At 44.6% G+C, this 20,857-nt stretch overlaps 1 protein-coding gene across 1 annotated transcript; it reads left to right on the top strand.

The window, feature by feature from the left end:
• Positions 1 to 2,095: 2,095 nt before the first annotated feature.
• LOC149342105 (chitinase-like protein 3) lies at positions 2,096 to 19,952 on the top strand. Its single transcript, XM_089544388.1, has 9 exons — positions 2,096 to 2,195; positions 7,743 to 8,029; positions 9,031 to 9,303; positions 11,060 to 11,313; positions 12,758 to 12,861; positions 14,777 to 14,894; positions 16,512 to 16,706; positions 18,839 to 18,961; positions 19,617 to 19,952. The coding sequence occupies exons 2-9, from the start codon at positions 7,771 to 7,773 to the stop codon at positions 19,881 to 19,883; spliced, it is 1,593 nt and encodes a 530-aa protein (XP_089400514.1). The 5' UTR covers positions 2,096 to 2,195; positions 7,743 to 7,770; the 3' UTR covers positions 19,884 to 19,952.
• The last annotated feature ends 905 nt before the right edge of the window (positions 19,953 to 20,857 follow it).

Here is a 20,857-nt window from a genome sequence, read left to right on the forward strand (position 1 = left end):
GAGGTCATGCTGAAGGTCAAACGTGATTACACCGCCGGGACGACGCTGAGCGGCTCAAACTGCGAGCAGTATTGCTTTCGAAATAAAACATTTCCCATACAAATAAGGGCGGCCTAGTAGGTAACCTTAAAGGGCCTGCACAGAAAGAGCATCGTTCAAATTTGGTTGTATTCTGAAGCTTAGCGCGCCAGATCAGGCCGGCGGTTTATAACCCGTTTATAACATTTAGCAACTCGAATTAGTTCGCAGAGACCGGGCAGTGATTTAGAAGACTCAGCAGACCGTTCCGAAGTAGCATTATGGATTGCGACATTTAAATCCTCTGCTATTCATTGAACACTCGTGTAGTTCGCGTCTGTGCGAACTTCGGTTGCCTTATCAGGTGGCGTGTGGCCAAGCAAGTCCTTCTAGTATTCATGTACTTCGGTGAATTATTTTTGTTTCTGGGGGTCTTTTATGTGACCCATATTATAAGCAGTCGTATAAAGCGGTACCGGCAGTGATTATTACCGGAAAAAGATAGTTCTTGAGGTTTTGAGGTGTGTCTGACTCTGCAAGGAGAGTGGCGGTAAGCGTGGAGTGGGTGATTTATTCGTTATGCGAAAAATCTACAAAAGAGCGAAAGTACGCGAACGGAACAGTAAGAGCCAGCGAGAACCGCGGTAGCACGTTGAAAGTCCGCCAGCTTCAAGTCCTCGCTTTCAAATAGCTGTAAATTTACCCCTGCATTCCATCTTCTACGGCACTCCAGTCACCCTGCTTGATCGTAGCTGCGTGCCGGGGGCAATATTTTGACCCTTTGGTAAATCGTTTTGGAGGCTCTGAATTTGACAGCCGCATTTTCCGCCGCTTCTTTCGAACGGTGTGCCGTGAATATAGAACCGCGGGCGTGGACAAAATTTATTCGTATTTTCGACCACGGTAGGGAAACGCGATTACGCTGCGTATGTCAAGCGGACCGCTGCAGTTTCTTGCCACAGCACCTGCGGTTTCTGAATGAAAAATTTAGATCCTGGCTCCGAAAAAAGGAAAGAATGCTGTATAACAGGACGCACACAAGGTGCAACCAAAATCCGTAAATTATAGGCTACCAGCCATATTTGTGAGCACTTAGTTATACCTTATAATGCTATAAAAATTATTATCTGTTCGCGATGCAGCGAAGCGGTATTTTAAGCTGGTTTTAAGAATGCGAGTACGACAATCAAATGCGTAAAAATTGTCTCCTCAATGGGTTCTATTTTTTGGAATCCGCACTCAGTTAATAAGCTGCTCTTATTGCTGCCTTGATTGTGCGAAAAAAAATGCACTCTGCTGTCGAGATGGCGGCGTCATCAATTATTTTGCTCAAACATATGAATGGTTTAGCCTTGCAGAAATTACTCTGAGAAGAGTATTATCAAACGTGTCTATATGCTGTTCTGTGCAAGTAGGAGCTTCCAGATGGCCCGGTGATAATGCCGATATGAGTTCTTTTCACGGCATACTCTTTACTGACGTACGTTCACAAAGCATCACTTCCTGATGGCGACAAAAGCGGCTTCAAATGATGCCTTGTACTTGTTTTGTGTACTGTTTTGAATCTTTGCTTGGGCTTGTTTTTAGTGCAGTGAAAAAAAGATATTTTTTTCTCGAACCTGAACGTGAGAACTAACGCAACGCTTCACAGTAAAGAAAAAAACTGTCGTTTTGATTTACCCTAGCCAATTCAAGAAAAGTCATATCGGACACATTTGCGCTCCCGCAATTTTCGTCCACAAGTGTTCCTGGCGAGGCGGCGCCAAAAGAAACAGGCCTTCTATAGATATGCACGCGGATACAAACAACGAAAGGCGAGTATCGCCTTGAAGCTTTCATTCTAAAGGAGAAAGCCCGCCTTTTTATAGACACGTGGGGTGCAGCTGGCAGATTGTCACATGTGGTCGCGGTGTCCAGAAACAAGATGCCGTATTATATGTCCCTACGAATGTAAAACATTTTTACGTCGCCGCCTTTTCTCCCTTCACCGAGGGCGAGGCAGTCGCAAGAAGGTAGTTCTTGCGCACAATGAACGCATGGAACACGTGGTACTGAAAAGAACGGGTCGTTCTGAACAAGACGCGCCAGCGGGCAGCGCAGTTCATTTGTTTTCACCTTCACCACTTTTGGCTGAGGCCACTTGTTACGCTAAAACTTCTGTCCGATACTGCACAAAGGTGAGTTTATTTTTTGTGTCGGACTGTTTTGAAGTGCCAAAAAAGTATGGAGTGCGCCCTTTGGGGGTAGGGTGGCGGGAAACTATGCCTGATAGGCGCAGATTTCGATGGAATTGTGACTATATTGTACCCTGGAAATATGTTGGGTTTCGAGGGAACAAAATAGAGTACCCCTACCGAGAAGAATAATAAATTTACATGTCTTGTGTAATCGAATAAAATATGGTAAGGCGATAAAGATCGCTTGAGTTTTCCCAGTTTTCATTGCGCACGTAAGAGAAACAATCGTTGTACAGATTTGCGACTAGATATAATGCCTACAGGTAGGTTAAATAAATATTAGTGAAGGGAAAGTCACTAAACAGGCATATAAAAAATTACGAAGAACTTTAGCGACTAAAGTGGTGAAAGGCGAAAGCCTGAGTGCTGCATTTTGCTACGCGATTGTTGCGCATGTAGCGATGAATGCTGCTACGAGTAAAGTGAGTGACTACACTTTAAAATTCTGTTGGTGCATTAATTAACTGCCAATTGATGACGCTTAATCTTCGCCTTTAGGAGTGGAACACGACAGCGTGTTGTAGCGCTGCCAGGGAGTCCACAGAACGCAATCCCACCCGTTCGGCGCGATGCCTTGCCCTTGCGCAATGCCTTGCCCTTTTTGAGGAAAGGAGATGGGGCTGTAATTCTCTGCCATCTCGGTGGACACCTGAACCACACCTTACAGGAAGGGAGGAAGTGGGAGTGGAAGAAGAAAGAGAAACAGGGGCCGTAATGAAGAAAATGGAAATTGTATTTGAGAAAGGAAATTACGCAGTAACTGTATCATATCTTGGTAGACACCCGTCGAAAATTGTATTTGAGGGAATGAAATTACGCAGTAACTGTCTGCATGGTATGGCCGATGGCAAGAGAGGTGGTGGAGCGAGCGCGGCTTTGGCCGCTTACCTGTTTTTTCAGCAGCGTCCGCTTCGGCGGACGCGGTTGTTGCTCCGACACGCGTCTTTTCTTTTTCTTTTTCCTCTGATCTAACTCTCCTCTATCTGCACGTGGCAGCGGTGGTGGCTCGGGTCGAGCCAGTAGGCAGGCCCCTGCAATTTGATTTTCTTCTTTCTTTCAGTCACAAGAACAACAACAACAGTAACTGTCTCGCATATCGCGGTGGACACCCGTCAAAAGCGGGACACATTTTGTTCACGACAACGATGAGCCATTAAAGGCTTTCGCCTTAATAACTGCAGGAGATTTTAGAAGGTTCCACTATGCGTGCATTTACCTTTTTTTGGTGCAGGTTTTTTTGCCTACTCATTATCACTTCACCTAATATATGTTTTCCAGCTGAATTGACCTGATGGAAGCTAAAAAATATTTGTTTTTCATTTGCTCAATTTCGAGAGAGATCTTGCCTAATTAATATACTTCGTAGGTTTGGTGCATATGAATTGGTAAGAGAGTTTGTTGTTTCTTTTGACAAGTCCCGACCGAATATCAGTGCTTAGAGTGAATGAATATTCTAGAACTACTGTAGTGCCCTGTGGATCCCAACTTTGCACAAGGATTTTGTTACTACCTGCTACCCCACACGCGATACATTTTTGACGCGCGGCGGGGAGGGTGTGAAGCTTCTCTCAAAGCGTCATCGCACTACCTTCCTGCTACCCCGCCCTACAGAATAGCTAACTTGGTAAGCACAACGTACCCTTTAACAAGCATTAACGTGCTGCATCACTGCATCATATAAACACATCTCGTGACTGAGCTAAAGGAATAGGTGGGACCTATTTGTCACTCCTGCACAATGCATAACTGTTGTTTCTTCAACGAAAGTTCTTTATCTCGAGAATATCAGAAGTATGGACAGTTGGACTGGTTGTTTTAAGGCCATGGTAGAAACAGCGCTGACGCAGGACGAAGCAAGAACACAACACAGGCGCTACTGTTGTGCGTTGTCTTCTTGCTTCGGTTTGGTTTGGTTTATGGGGTTTAACGTCCCAAAACGACGCAGGCTATGAGAGACGCCATAGTGAAGGGCTCGGGAAATTTCGACCACCTGGGCTTCTTTAACGTACACTTGCATCGCACAGTACGCGGGCGTCTAGAATTTTTCCTCCAAAAAAATTCAACCGCCGCGGCCGGGATCGAACCCACGTCTTTCGGGTCAGCAGCCGTCCTGCGTCAGCGTTGTTTTAAACATGAACTCGGGATTATGTTGCCTCTCGCAGCACCTTCGATACAGCAGGAGATACTCAGAATGAATATAGTCTCACAATGTATGTGAACTTGAGCTTAAGTTAGTAGCTCACTCTGATGCTCTCGGGGCTTACCAATCTTGCCAGGGAGCTCTAATCATGCAAACTCCACACGAGAAAAAATTACTTTCATTCGCTTTTAACCCCTTTGTATGGATGAATACATGCCTTGACCCGAATGCGATTAGGCGGGCATGCAATTATTCATCGCTGCAGCATGATAAGGATTATCTCCAATAAGATGGCAATGGAAGATGAATTGAAAACAGTGCACTATTCAGAACTGATTGCCTGAAAGGTCTGAATAGCTTTCCCATGCGCAGCCTGTATATAAGCCAGTAGCAGTGATCCTGACTAAATTTATCCCGAGGAAGTAAACGGCCTAGACCCCGAGGCAGTCATCAACGACGCCAAATGTTAACGCCTAGAGAGACCCAGCACTCGTCAGAAGTTATTCCGTCTCCGTTTCACATCGCAGACAACTGCAATAATACTCAAGTTAATAGCAATATGTGCCACGTTCCTACCATTTGTGATACCGTTACCTCGCACAAAGACGCATGGGATGAGTACTAATAAACATTAGGAGAGTTTCAAATTGGGCTAGTTGGTGGTTGTTATTCTCGTGCATTGTTGCGCTTACGAAGGAACTGGGACACAATCAGGGACGACACAGAACAGATGTGCGCAAACTATCAACTGCAAGTTTATTTCTGAGTGCATGTATATATAGGCATTGTCAAGACAAAAACAAAAACAAAAACAAAACCGTGATCACATCTCCATGGCAAGATATCTTTTAACGTCCTGTCCAGCAGTAAAAAACATGCATTATCTTTCTGACTTAGCTGTTTGTTTTTATTTTTCCAAAAATTCTTTTTCCTGATTTGAGAGCTCGATAGAAGGCACGCTTACACATGGCCCTTCTTTTCCTGATTGTATGCAGTATGCTTCCCAAAGTTCCCTGATTAGCTTCTCTCTTGAACCGAGCAGTATTGCTGTCTGCTTAAAGTGAGGTGTGCAATTTTTGCATCTGGCGCAATGCGCTGCCAGATTTCCCGGTGAGTTGACAAGACTGCAGTTGCGCCTATGTTCTCTGAGCCTCTCATTGAGGCACCTACTGGTCTGGCCAACGTACGTTTGCCCGCATGATAGCGGTATCTTATACACAACACCTTCGCGGCATTCCACGAACTTTGTCTCATGTTTGACGCCACATGACACCTCTTTCTCGGCATTGTCTTCGTCGTTTACTTTCGCGCACATTGCTTTCAATTTTTTGGGTGCAGAAAAAACAACTTTTACGTCGTGTCTTTGTGCAACCTTTTTCAGGTTGTGGGAAAGTGCATGGACGTATGGGATAACCACAGGCCTCTTCTTTTCTTTGGCATTGCCTTGGTCCTTTGTTCGGACTGTCCTTCTTAGCACTTTCTCTGCCACGGAAACGAGCAAAGGTGTCGGATAGCCTGCTTTTCTCAGGCGTGTTGCCTGCAGATGGAAGCTTTCTTGCATCTTGTGGCTGCATGATTTCTTTATGGCCTGCTCAAAAGTTGACATGGCCATATTTCGTTTGATCAGCTTGGAATGGGCAGAGTCATACGGTAGTAGGCCTTTCTCATTGCGCGTTTTGTACTGCCAGCATATATGTGGTTCAAGAGTGAGAGCTAGATCAAGGAACTGTAGGTTGTTGTTTGCAGGTAGCTCGTGGGTAAATGTGAGCCCCTTGTGGGCTCTTTTGAACTGCTCCAAAGTTTCTTCCAACACGTTGGGCGTGGCAAAGGTTTTATCTGCACAAACCAAAAAGTCGTCTACATAACGGAAGCACTTTGTAACACCAAGCGGTACCAATGTTTTTTCCAACTCTCTGTCCCCTCTGGCAAGGAAGATGTCACAGAGAACGGGGGCTATAGCAGATCCTATGCAAATTCCGTCATTCTGAGAGAAAACAGCACCATTGAACTCGACACACAATGATGAAAGGTATGCTTTCAGCAGAGCAAGGAAATCTGTGGTACTAATGGCGCTCTCATTCATAAACTTCACGCAGCCATATTCTCCAATGCACTCTTCTACGCACTCAAGCACCTGCTCCCGCGGTACACAGTAGAAAAGGTCTGTCACGTCGATGGAGAAACAAGTCACACTGGGATCATTCTTCAGGTATTCGATGACTTCGTTCGAATTTCTGATGACGAACGGGTCTTTCACCGGAAGCTTGTTCAGATGGCACTGGAGGTATCCCGCTATGTTCCTTTGCCATGTGCCCTTATCCTCAACTATAGTTCGGAATGGTGCTCCTGGTTTGTGCGTCTTAATTGAGAAGAATGGCCTCAGAGTAAGCTTCTTGCTGTCCTTAACTGCTTTAGCGAGTTTTTCCAGGCCTGCGCTCTCGCATAGCTTTGCCGCTTGGTTGCGGTTTTTCTTCAGGGTTCTTTCGTTGAGTTGCTCTTGCCTGGTGAAATTTTTTGAGATTGCATCCAGAGCTTTTGCGTGGTAGTCACCTGCTTCCACTACGGCAAAGCCTCCTGTCTTGTCTGCCATCAAAAGTTTCAGTCTGTTATTACGTAGAAAATCGACAGTTTTCTTGACAATGCCTATATATACATGCACTCAGAAATAAACTTGCAGTTGATAGTTTGCGCACATCTGTTCTGTGTCGTCCCTGATTGTGTCCCAGTTCCTTCGTAAGCGCAACAATGCACGAGAGTACTAATAAGCTTTTTCTTTTTGGGTCGGGCTTGAAGTAAAAAACCTTAAGATCCGGCCCATTGCAGACGGTCGCTTGCCAGATGCGGGCTCATGTGGTTCGAAATATAGGTGGATAGCGAACATAAAGGTCACCCAGCTCTTTAGAAATAAGGTATACAAAGAGGGACGTGGTTGGGAGTTCGTGCAGACGGCACTGTCGAGCTGAGATGTTACCCATTACGGAGTGATGCTCTTAAAACGTTTTGCATTGCTGGAGAAAATTATTAATTAATTCTTTGCTTGCCTCATTTGTTTCTTTAATAACTTGTTTCAACATTCATATAGAAGCCCCTGAAAGGATATTACTGGAGTATAAATAAAGCTATAAGGTCCTAACAGCAACACGACATAATGTCACACAGCTTACACACCATGGCGCAGAACGACGTAGGACGTTGCTGCCTCGCCGAAAATAAATCACAGATGGCTAGCTCGTTCCGCATGCCAGAAAGAGAAGGTCCTTTAATAATAATAAAAAAACACTGATTTTACCCAGCGTGCAAGAACTGCAGACATGATGCTTTCTGTGAATTTTTCTATTGTTTACCAGTAGTGCAAGAGACCAAACGCAGGACACCATGCTTTCACCGCTGTTTATTGGACTGATGATTGGGGCGGCATTTGTTGCTGGCCTCCATATCGGCTTCGTGGAGGGCAAGCGGAAGACAGAGAAGGGTTGGAAAAACAAAGAAATGATGGCCGGCGGAGTCAAGGGTGCTGGTGTCAAAGGTGGTGGTGTAAAAGGCGCTGGGATCAAGAGCGACGACAAAAACAACAACAAGGAAACAATGGACAAACCCACGTACGCGGGCTACGAGGATGAAATCGACAATGACGGCAAGTCTACAAAGTCCTACATAGTTCTAGGCATGCAGTTATTCAAAAAGCTCCGTATTATAGTCCTCAAGGCTGTTTCTATCCATTGCCTCGATGTGCATACTATTCATTGATGCAGCAGTGTACTGCAAAAAATATATATATATATTTCACGGATTTCCTTACAAATGGCGGGTAGAATTTTTTCCTGGCATTCTTGTGAACACAGTTTTAAAGTTATGTACTTAATTTGAAAACATCACATTGCATCCCGGTTCATTTTAAAATTTCATTTACAAACTCTAATGAAACTTGCCCTTACTCTTCATATTTGCGCTAAAAAGGACTTCACTATTTCTTTTAGCTTATTTCACAAACCATTTTAAAGAGAGCTTGCACATGTATTCAACAAAACTACCAGACATCATGGTTCCTTCTGAGAAAAGTCTGAGCAGCAGCAGTACTTGATGCACGCACCATGGCTCAAAGTGCCTATATTGGAAAGGCCCCATAGAGCCCATTCTCAGTGTCTTCAGATATTGAAAGCAACATATGGGTCGCATTCATTGGCCAAGATTTAACAATGGGAATTATACAAACGCTATCGGGATCGTCGCGAAATGTTTCGGGGTGTCACTACAACGTACAGAGCCAGCAATCTCCTGACAACTTAAAAGAATAATCACGCCTTCTTCTGAGTCAAGAATAGTCGCTGCCCAAAATAAATGATCATGAATACTCTTATCTCTGCGATACGAGGACATTTTTTTTTTGCACGTGCTTTGGTAACGCTTAGCTGCTGGGCAATACTGAAATTACGCGAGAAAGAACGCCTGCAAACACGTACCAGATAAAGGTTCTCGAGGTAGATTTCACTTAGTGTCCCGGTACATAGCTGGTTTTTAGTCCTTGTGCCAAAGTATAGCGCGCCAACCTAAAGATGAAAAACCAACCAGACGCCATTACAGTATTGGTGTTTAGTGTATATTTATTGACTTACCCTCTTTCCGTCCCTCCTTCAGTTAACTGGGAGACGATAGATAGGGCTGGCGAAGACGAAGAGGACAGGAAGCTGGCGGAGGAGGAACGCAAACGCATATCCTCCCGACGAGACGACGATGCGCCCCTGGTATGTTTCGTGCGCGCCGCTGGCTTTGAGCGCAAAGGCACGTGGCGCTTCAAGGCGGGCGCCGTGCCCGCCGACAAGTGCACGCACGTCGTCTACTCTTACCTGGAGACGGACAACAAGACCGGGGAGTTCCTGTTTCGCAAGAGGGGACACAAGTACGAGAAAGGTGCGCGAATTACCTGGACATTTGCATTTCGCTGGACTTAAGCTGCTGTAATTCTTTCTACCTAGTACACTTGCGGGAGCTGAACTAATACGAAAAGAGAATTAAGGAAGGAAGAAAGGTGGTTTTGGTAGACTTTCTTAAGCGAAGCCTGTGTCAGCAGGGCTGGGGCTTTCAGCTCTATTCGCATTATGTGTCACGACACCTATACGCAAAGAAAATAATGCCTAATTGTAAGGTTCCGTTTCTAGTGATTAGCAATATTTCAACAATTTGGAGAATTCTAAACAATTAACTAGGATGTGAAGAAAAGACGGGCTCGGGGAGCAACAAGTAGAAGGAGGTAACTATGTGTGGCCGCATTATTTCAATGCCATTTTTCAATGTGATTAACTTTTCACTTCATTTGGAATTGACTTATGGTAGACATCTCCCACGGGAAAGCGCTTAGCGTCGACTAGCGTTTTTTGCAAATTACAATGCGCGAACGCCACGAATAAGAAATGCACGAATCAGCGGAGCCCCTTTCTTCTCAAGCGGGAAGATAACAGCCCAGTCTTCTCAGCTTTTACAGCAGGAACTGTACCGGTATCATCCCCTTCAAGGTCGTAACTCCTTTTGAAATTATCACGTAACCTTGACCACATGGCCTAGCCATTTCACACCGCATCCGACGGAGGGCGTCGGCGTTATTTTGCTATGAAAGAGTGCTGTGTGTAGGCGTACCGGTTGTCTGTCTCCGGAACGTCGCCACCCAGAGGCACGCGCGGCTCTAATGTCATCACGTGACCTCCAATTTAACCCTGGGTCCGATTTAGGGCCCTGGCGTCGCCCACGGGGAAAGGTGAGAGTGTCAGCGAGTGGCACCGCCGTATCTCCATTTCGCGAATGCTTGTGCGCTCTCCACATCTAAAGCAGGGTGCAGGTGGAGAGGGCAGTGGAGCCGTACGTGAATGCGAGTTTGCACGACCTTGGTAAATTATTCTGTGCAGATTAAATTGTGGAACTGAATGGGCACTGTGCGCCTTGTGCTGCTTGTAGGGGATATACATCCATGCAACACATGGTGCACAAGCTCTGCTGAATTTAGCGCATTATGCAGCATGGAACGTACGTTGCTCGAGTTTCTTTTTTTGCCGATTCCAGGATTAGCTGTGGAGGTCCGCGGGGCTACGCCAGTCTTCATTTCATTTTATTTCCCTCTAGTGATGTTTCATTACGTGCACATATTTTCTAGAGATTACGTTTTCTTCTGTGCTGGACCATTTAGAATATTTTAAAGTCTAAGGCTTCGGCAAAGCTTAACATTCTCTGAAAAGAAAATTTTGCTTTAGTCTTTTGAAACGCCTCCTCTAGTTAACTTTGAAAGTGCATAAAAACATCGTGATTTAAACAAATAGGACTAAGTAGATTTTGTCTAGTGTCTGCGTAGCAAGCACGGCTGCCTTACCTTCCTTTTTCCTTTTACCTGCCGACACACTGTACGCGCAGGGGGTTTATTGTTTTTGAGAACATTACTACCATTCTTCTAGAGCTTATGGTGACACAAAGCGCAAAAGACGAGGAACGAGAGTAAGAAAGACCAAATACAAAAGCTCGATATGACGCCCACTGATGATTTTTGCACTTTATATTGAAATTGGTATCCGCCTCATGCGCACAGCCAACAATTCTGTTTTTTTTTTTCTGTTATCATGTTAATCTAAGGGCCATATTTCATCTCACACCGCATATTTTATGGCTCTTCTCTCTTATTCAGATATACTGAAGGAGCTGGTGAACCTGAAGAGCGAGAACCGGAAACTGAAGGTTCTTTTTAGTTACGGTGGTGGTGCCCACGTGAACAGTCTGCTCAGCCGGCTAAGCTCTGATAAGGAAGAAGCCTCCCTGGTTGACGCCATCTTCGACTTGGTGAAGTCGCTGGGTCTCGCGGGCGTCAACTTCCACCTGGAGGGACCAGGTCCGTCGGTATGCAACGAGAAGGATGTCCACAAAATTCTCCACTTCATCAAGGTGCGCGAGACATTCAACAAAACTTCTGCTTACTGCACGAGTTTGGCGAAAATTCGCTAATTTTTTGCAACCGTGTCGAGACGGCTCTAATAGAGCAGCTCAAGTGAAGAAGCGTAGCTTCGCTTCAATCCATACGCAGCGGCACAGTATTTCAGAAGTTTCTAAAGAACAGCTTCATTTGCATCGGAATATGCAATAGTTCAGTCAAAGAGCCAAACATAGGGGGTGCAATGGTGTTGTCACCGTTAGAGTCAATTAAGTTTTCACCACGTAGCACCAGGCGTTACACCGTGAAAAAAAGCAAGTCCTGGCGCGATGAGAACATACACCCATTTCTCACTGCGCGATTAAAGTGTCAACCTGCAAAGTGAGACAGTTGCGCGAATTTCGTTTTCTGAAAAACTGAGCAAACATTAGACCGTCCAGTTTCTATTCTAGCCTTATTTGCGGTCTAGGCCTTCCACTTAATTTCGAGAAAAAAAAAATACGCATAACTGGCGCAGTATGCCGGTGGATACCCAACCCATTGAGAGAGAAGATACCAACGCCGTCTAAGCGCTTGTTTCTAGATAGCGTTCGTATTTTTCTCACATGGCATGGTTGAGGTGTTCACAGGCAAAGCGCGCCAGTTAAGCGCCTTTCTTTCATATCGCACTGTAGTCAAAACTGCTGGATGAGGCAAGACTGGGAGCTAGGTTTTCCAGTTAGCTTCGTGCTATCGGGGCCGGGATCGGGTGGAAAAGATTGAACGGGGCACTCTGTGATGCAGAACAACTGTGAGCCAATCCGGTTGGCACCATGAATCGTCTCTGGAAAAGCTATGAATCATGCATGCGTGTCTCGTTGTGCACAGCGCGTTACACTAGCGTTTCGCACACTACCCGCAGGAAACACTAGGTCAGTCCCGGCCGTGGCGGATTGATTTTAAAATGAAATGCGATCAAACTGATTTGCTCGAGGTTGTGTAGCCGGCCGCGCTTTCGGTGTAGGTTAGATGGTGGAGGGCGATTAATCTGCAGGAAGTCAAGCTCCCCGAACATCAGTTGTGAGCCCTGTAAAAGCAGGCAGGCGGTCAACGTGACGTTTTGCAGTACCGCGCGTATCAGTGCCATATAAATATAGTGAGCTACGCATGGCGTTCATGATAACAGCTTCTACGGCGCCTGGCTCACGTATGAATAAATACATACGCCGATGGCATAAAAGCTTAAGACGCATTTTTATTGCGTGTTCAGGCTTTTGTCATACTGACTGCTAACAATGAGCCTTCCAAAATCTAAATTAGCCGCAACCTTTTTGCTTTTCGGTTCATAAAGTATTTGTCGCGACAATATTAATAAGGTTTCTTTCGAACATCCACACTTACTTACTTTTTTTTATTTCATGCGCTACTTTCTCTTGGTTTGTTCACAAAGGTCTCACTTTTTCTTTTCCTTACCCGCAGAAGCTCCGGCTGAAATTCGGCAACAAAGACTGGGTCATAACGGCTCAGCTTCCTGCTTGTCGAGACCCAAAGTGCGATCATGTACCGAGAGAAAAATTCGCACAGTAAGAAGCATTTCTGATGCTTTGAAGCGTCTTGTGATCACCTTAGAGCTTCATTTGTGCACTAGAAGTACTGAGCTCTTCAACTCGTAGAGTTGTTGTGCAGCTGAGTTGTGTCAGCTTCTGGGCATTCTGCGAATGCTTATGGTAGCTGCCGAAGTGCTCTCTTCCCATGCGGCGTAAGCTACAGCATGCGTGGAATATAGAGGACGGTTTGCTGCTGAAGACAAGCCTAGAGTCTTCACCCATAAAACATGATCCAGCAAGATTTGGTAGTGGCTGCAAGAAAAAAAAAAGTATAGGTATGATGCATTGTAATGACGATAGTTGCATAGATCAAGAAGTTGACATGGGACACAAAGCGATCCGCCTTGTGACAACTCTAATCAAAGATATATCTTTGACAGGCAGGTAAGGTAATGACCGAGATTCTTTAATAGTATTCTCCCACAGAGTGGCGTTTGGATAGGGGTTAATATGCAAGACGGCAAGATATAAGCGACACTATAGCAGTGTATTTGGATAGACCGAATAAATTTTTAACTGAGAAGCGAACTTTCACTTCGTTTGTTGGCGGATTTTCGAATTCCATACAGGCTCGGCGGCATGAAGTTTTTAATTAATTTTAACGATACTTTTCAACTGCTGGGACCAATCGTCTCCTGCTATAATCTCATTCGTTAGTTTTCGCTACGCGTTAGGCATGTAAACCCTAACATTTACAGATTTTATCGGCCGTGTAATATTTACAAGCTACCGTCAGAGGGGAATGTCACACTATGAAAACACGCCTCGCGCCACGAGAACTAAAGGAACCTTATCACGATAAGGGAGCAACTGTTTGCATTTTATGGTACTCGATATTGATTAAAGTCGCACCACGTACCTTTTAAACGAAAAAAAAAAACCAGTCACACAAGACGACGGACAAGAAGAGTGTACACACCACAACGACTGGACTAACAACTGAAGTTTATTGGAAAATACATGGTCCGAGCAAGGCCAGCAGAGCATGCGCAACAGCATCATCACTAATCACTGAGCAAAAGAAACAATGACAAGAAATTTCATCTATCGTGGACGACGTAAAAAAGCAAATTCTTTTTCAAGTAAGCGCACCGAGGTTTCATATCATATCCTATTTCATATCCTTAATAAGAGCGATTTCAACGGCCAGCCTTGTGTGTGTGTGACGTCACAGGTTGGCATGCTCGTCAATATTCGCTCGGCGTTTGCTGAGGGACAACATTTCGCGCTTTTTATTGGTCACCATATACAACTCTGACAACTATTGTCCATTGAAAGAAATATCGACTGATGTAGGTCAGAAAATTATGGCCCTAGTCTGTCAGTTACAGTCGTCAATTTCGCCACTCGACGGCCAGACAATAGGTTTTGTGACAGTGTTCGTTGCGTCATAGGCTGGTATGCCGTGACGTGACAGTTTGGCCACAAGCCAGTTTCAGTTTTAGTTTCGGTTTCCTGGTTTTTGCTATTTTAAGATACTTCTGCTAAGTATTTTCTTCAACGGTTTCATGTACCGGAGAAATAGAACTCTGGAAAATGTAATGTGACTATTTACTTAATATGTTCAAGAAACGGGCGGAATTTGCCCTAAAAAAACGTGCATTCGCATCGCGCGTAATACCAGTATTTTGTCAATACGTCCTCATCAAAACGCGGCCGAGCTAAAGGCATTCGATTTGCCGACTTGGGTTAAGGAGCCGAACGCCGCCGCTACTGAGCTATCCCGCCGGATAAACAGGAAACGAACATCTGTGCGGTCACGACTACAAGACAGAAAACGGACGGAGGCGGGTGCCTCTCGTCCTAAAACCATTTGAAACATGACACGGTTTTTATCTTTATAAGTTATAAGGATGCCACCGAGTCCATAAGAGACTGCTGTTAATTTCAGACACTTTGACTACCTGTTCCTGATGACTTTCGACTACAAGCTGGACGACTTGTCGAAGACAAAGCTTACCAGCGGGCTGTATTTCTACGAAGGAGACAGCCGCACTGCCATCGAGACCGTAAGCCTTCGCTAAGTCAACTAACCTATTCGCTGAGTTCATAAATTTATAAAAATTAGCCTTCAACATCACTGAAATTAAATTCAGTGTCAACTAATAACTAAGGCCACCTCTATAGATTCCCATATAATGCTATAGAGTGTCACTAGCCACCTTCCAGGAAATTCCTTTATGTCGTCACCCCTGATCACTCGATTGCGCACATTGCGGTTGGTCTGTACTGCTTTATACAGCTAGGGCAGCTTACTAGAAGAAAGAACGAAGATTGTACTGGTCATTATATCAACAGTGCTATTCGCTATCCTTGAGGCACTGCGTTCCGTCGGCAGTATTATAGACATTCTTATGATACTTAGCGTCTGGGTGGTTTTACAATCTTAGCTCTCCTAGTACAACGTAGACTGAACCAACGTAAAACTAGTCCTTTAATGGAATACTGGGCAGTGAGCTCTAAGAATTGAACTTATAGGGATAACTTTAATCGACGTGAAGAGACCAGCCTGAATTATAAAAGAATAAGCATATAAAATAGCTTTAGCTGGAGTCATGGAGTGGGCATGAGCGCAATGTTCAATATAAACAACAGAAAGCTGTTGGTACATTAAGGTATCACAATGGATTCTACTAGAAAGTAAATGTGAAAGTGCCCAGCATAGTTTCGCGGTGCGATTAGATTAAGAAATCCACAAGGATAGGTAGATTTAGAGTAATCAGATGTGATGAAACAGAGCGCTAACGATAAAACATTCTTTAGAAGAAAGAAGAATTGAGGAAGAGGCAGGCAGGAAACGGCCGCTAAAGTTAAGCCCCCTAAACGAGCAGCGACTAAGCACACAGCCACGGAGCACGCCACCAAGGTGTGTGTGTGTTAAGGGGGGGGGGGGCGGGGGGGGGAATAATTTCGGTGGACACCGAGAGACATGAGGGGTAGCGTCCACAAAGATCGAAACGAAGAATAGTCGGAGGACGACGCGCGTGACCGTGTCTGCAGAGCACACATCTCGTTTTTTGTCCTCCTTTCAGTCTCGTGACCGTGCGGTTAATGCGCTATTATTCGAACCCAACAAAGTTTAGAGTTTAATTTTATTGCTAACTACAGTGGTCGCCGTAGGTTATTTCCAGGGTTAATAGATTAAAAGCAAGGGTGTTTGCCCTGTAGCAGACGAAATCCGGCAGATGATAATTATTATTCAAGAATAATTGAATAATACGAATAATTGTTATGCATGCTTAAGCCAAGTAAGCATGATTTTGGATACATTAAATAAGGGCCTTTTGTGTAGTAATCTTAATGCAGTAGTGCAACAGAAACCATACCAACAACAGAAACTACATCACATGCCACATCGTAACCTACAACATGGTACCCTACACTGTTTTCTGACTATTAGCTCGCCGATACTGAAGAGCGCATGCTCATTTTATAAAATGACAGTAATGGAAGCAAGACCCTCGAAATCCTGCTGCCCGCCAAACGAAAATTTCGGCATCGTAGCACCAGGTATTACCACTATATCTAGACGCAGTTCATGACATTCAAAATTTCCGTGGCAAACGTGTCTCTTTTGAATATTCCACGCCTTGCTAGGTGTTCATTTTGTGGTTTTCCTTATTCAGGAATCCTACCTTGGGAGATGGAGTGATGTTGGGGTGCCCAGGTACAAGATGGTTCCGGGTATAGCCACGTACGGACGCAGTTTCACGCTCAACGATATGATGTACAACGGCGTCAGCGCGAAGCTCAACCAGAATCATCCGCTAGGCTACGCCACAAATTTGACACAGACGGACGGCTACATGGATTACGTTGAGGTGAGCATCCCTAAATGCTTAGCAACATCAAAATAAAGTTAAGTACGTTCATGATACGGCAGCTGCTGGGTTATGACCCGCGGGTAACTTCCTGTGGCTATGAAGCGCACTACGCGAAAGTCAGGTGACGCATTACAGGCCTGCATCACTGGCTCGTGCGAACCTGAGAATTTGGCGCTTTTAGTAGCTTTCACCTGAGGCTTGTAGTTTTCGCTGCATACCTACTAATAGTTATGCCTCATGAAGTTTAGTATAACAGCGGTTAAAAGCGCACTGTCGTTTTTAAGTCTCTTTGCTAATTTCCTTTTATGTAGCTGGATAGTTAGGTTATTTCGTGAGTCTGTGCGTCATCTGTATTGCTTTGCATGACAAGATATGCGTGTGCAAAGCCTTGACCTGAATAGGCTTCACGTGATACAAAACATTGCTAAACCTAATTACTCACACTCTTCTGAGTCAAAGTGCTTTTGTACCATGATTATGTCAGCTGTGAGCGTGTGTTCTTAATGCGCCTGCAAACTCAATATTTTTTTCCCAAAACACGGCTAGCGGTGGTTTAGTCCTAATGCGTTCGCCTGTAAATTATAGGCGTAGAGATGTATAAACTATAGCTGCTTAATTGGTAGGTAGAGATTGGACTTTTTAGTTCAAACCGAGAAATGTCGGCATCCTTCACGTCCACAGCCCCGCTAGCAGCTCGCTACTCAGTAGCTATTACTCTGAGTCAAGCAAAAAAAAAAAGCAGCATTGTGCAGAAGCCAAGACTATAGACAGACGGTGGTGCCGCTGACTTAGCGCAGCTGTGCGTTTCGAGTTACATAACCAATACCTTTGCGTGAATTTGCCATATAAGAGGCTGCACATCACTGCCGTGGGGTCGAGAAGCGGTATTGTTTATTGTAATTACAAAGGGCAGTCACTTGGTTAAGGGGTTTCTGCACTCCATGAAGAACAACTGACACGATATCACGCATAAGCTTGCGAAGCAGTGTAATGTTCTGGCTACAGCGTTGGTCCAGCGGCACTTTCATCGCTGGCGTCAACGCGCACAACACGCTATACCCTCCGCCAACCGAAATACAAGATGAGAGCTGAGTTTTTTTAAATAATCTTCCACGAGCTTTTCTCTGGTGGTTCCGCATTTAGTCTTACGTCACTTTAGAATAGCGATAGTACTCCCTTCTTCAAGCGCACCTCTAACTGCAGCCGTTGTGAGGTAATTACTGGTAATAATAATGAAAATACTGGTAATTACTGGTAATTGCGGGCGCTGTGAAAATAACCAAGATAAATTACGAGTGACTTTTCATCGCTCAGGAACAACATCACCGGAAAAAGATCGCAAAAAATTTCCCCCGCAGAAAATATTATGGATAGAAAAAAAAACTGAAAATTGTGTTCTGGAATATTACCCAGAAAGGTCACACAAATTTTGAGAAAATAGAAGCCGAAAGCTCCCTTGACTATATACACACATGTAATCTCTAGCTGCGAAAGTGGAGACATAATTTTTATTGCGAAACTTAGAATGCCGTTTTTGGCAGTCAGTCGAGGTTCAATTAATTAGGCTCTGAGTCTTCCAAGAAGTATTGGATTAATAGAACATTGATTTAATGTTTGATACTAGCAAAACAGAGTATCTGCGTGTAAGCAGGTACTTGAAATGAGGCAGGAGCACTTTAACTTGTTTAAAGGGCACTAAAGACACGTGAGCTCACGCTGCCCAAATAATGAGATTTCTCAAACTCATGGCGCTTTTGCATTGAGTCGGGGGCGAAATGTGGACACTGGGGCCATGGAAGAACCAGCAGGTTTTTCTGATCGGGCATAAAGTACAGTTTCAAGCCTCGATGCGCGCTGACAGTTATTCCTGTGACCACATTAACAAAAAACAAAGAATCAAATTATATATTTATAATGAAAAATTGACGGATCTCATGTGTAGCGTCAGGCTTGCTTAGATGAACAAGAGATCACTTAGATGAATTCTTTCCCGCACTCTATTCAACATAAGCCCACGGGTAGAGTTTTGGTCTGCGTGCTTTTTCATTGATGTGCTACCTAGAAAGAAGGCAAAGCAGGCACTCTCTGAAACACGTCAGAAGCACTTACTCTGGCGTTCCTGTTTTAAGACTTGCAGGCGTGCCGGCTATATGGGCTGGAAGCGAGAGTGGGTGATGTACGCCGCAACGCCTTACATTTACCACAAGGACCAGTGGGTCAGCTACGACGACAAGGACAGCACTGATGTCAAGGTGAAAAAAGATTATTCAAAAATTCGCATCGCAACCCGGTTCTAAATGATTATGAGCAGGAATCGAAGCTCTGGAAGTTTCAGAAAACACTTGTAATTTGCAAGGCTGCCGCTATCACCCGAATGGTGCTCAGCAGTAAAAAATAACCGTGGGAATTTCGAATGTTTGGTACATCCCAGTTATTTTCTATAGCCGTCGGATCTAGAAGATATTATCACAGGGCTAATAATAGATAGGTCATATTTTATAATGATGACTACGAGTCGGCCATGATAGTTCTCATTTTAGAGCAGAATCTCACCCCACACCCCAGCTTTCTAAACAATACAGGTTAAAAAAATCTCAAGTAAGTGAATGGTAGCCAACAGACGACGACTGCTGCTGATGCCCAGAAAAGCTGGACTTGATGAGGCCCTTAGTTTGCATCCATCCCAGATGCACAGGAAGAGTGCTGTGAGTTTGAGAACATTCTGGATTTTACGCAGGTGAGATGTTTCGTGTTTTCCAGTGCTATATTCGTTCTTGTTTTTGTGCCCCGATACTCCTAATGAAAATTAGAGGCGTATTCAACGAACTTACGCTGAAACCACGTGGTTATTTATTCGTAGCGTTTCCAAACCGATCAAACATTTTCACCAATATTTTCGGTCCCCAGGTCAAGTGGTTCCGGAAGCACTGGATGGGTGGAGTGTTCATGTGGTCGCTGGAAGCGGACGACCATTCCGGCGACTGTCTCGGCGAGGTGTTCCCCATGGTGGAAACCGCGTGGAAGGCACTGAAGGGGTACCGGCCACTCATTGCCATTACTCAAGCGAGGCACCAAGCAATACAGACTCCCGCTCAGGCTCGGACAGTTAGCGCCCTCATTAATTTCTTGATGCCCGGCATCTTTGGCTTCATCCATGGCATGATCAAAGGCTGATTTGGGGCAGCAGCGATGGTAGAGAAGGTAACAACGTCGACAGCTACTAGCTTTCTAACCTCAGTGTCATCTTCAGACTTGGCGAATAAAAATTAAGTATTTTATACCGCAGCTCACACCGGTCCTGCGGGATCCGAATTCATAATTGCATGGACGAACACAACACCTTTTGTACTAACAAGTAGGAAATAGTTGCAGTCTGGCACAATCTCATCGTTGTTATTTGCCTCGTGTTCACAGCAGGCGATGACGCAGTGGAATTGGTAAAGAGCTGGTGATAAAAGTGAAAGGGATGCACCTCAAATTCGCTGAAGACTTCGCGCTTCTATGTCGTTTTGGGGGGGAGTTGTGATGCATTATTGAGGACCTGAACACTCAAAGTGCAACCGCGTGTCACAGAAGTATAAAGGCCAAAGAAAGTAATGTTATCAATCTGGACTTGGGCGGGAGGAAGGCACTTTATGACTGATACTTAATATCAGAAATGAGGTTCAGAAGAAGAGCATATAATTATCAAGGACAAGTAGTGATTGAAGATCTGTAGCTTGTGAATACTTGCGACTAGAATAGGAATGGCGTGCAGTGGATTTGACAGGGGCCCTAAAGTCTTGAATAGCAGCTTTCGAACGTCCTCAAGACGAGTATATATAAGGACTCTGAATGAATAATGTTAGTAAATAGTGAAAATAAATTTTTTAGGTTAGAATATTTTTCTCTTTGTCTAGTAGCCGATGGTGTAAATTAGCAAACGCCTCACAAGTGTTAACTTGCAAGCTGGCCTCCTGAACTCTGATATTTCTGTTTAAACTCTTGCACGTAAACGCTTGATTCATTTTTGATTTGTAGCTCACCGTTACTAATATCTGTTTCAGTGTAAAGATTTTCGGATATAGTATTTTAAAGATATCTGTTGCACTAGAACATTTCTGCCAACGCACGCACAAAACCGAAACTCCCGTGCGGGGAAACGCACG

This window comes from Amblyomma mixtum, chromosome 5 (assembly GCF_055824585.1).
Source record: "Amblyomma mixtum isolate Tamu chromosome 5, ASM5582458v1, whole genome shotgun sequence".
Classification (NCBI taxonomy): Eukaryota; Metazoa; Arthropoda; class Arachnida; order Ixodida; family Ixodidae; genus Amblyomma; species Amblyomma mixtum.

Coding starts and splice junctions, on each gene's coding strand:
- LOC149342105 (XM_089544388.1), top strand. CDS start 7,771: ATGCTTTCACCGCTGTTTATTGGACTGATGATTGGGGCGGCATTTGTT. Junction 8,030..9,030: donor GGATGAAATCGACAATGACG/GCAAGTCTACAA, acceptor TCCCTCCTTCAG/TTAACTGGGAGACGATAGAT. Junction 16,707..18,838: donor GCTACATGGATTACGTTGAG/GTGAGCATCCCT, acceptor TCCTGTTTTAAG/ACTTGCAGGCGTGCCGGCTA.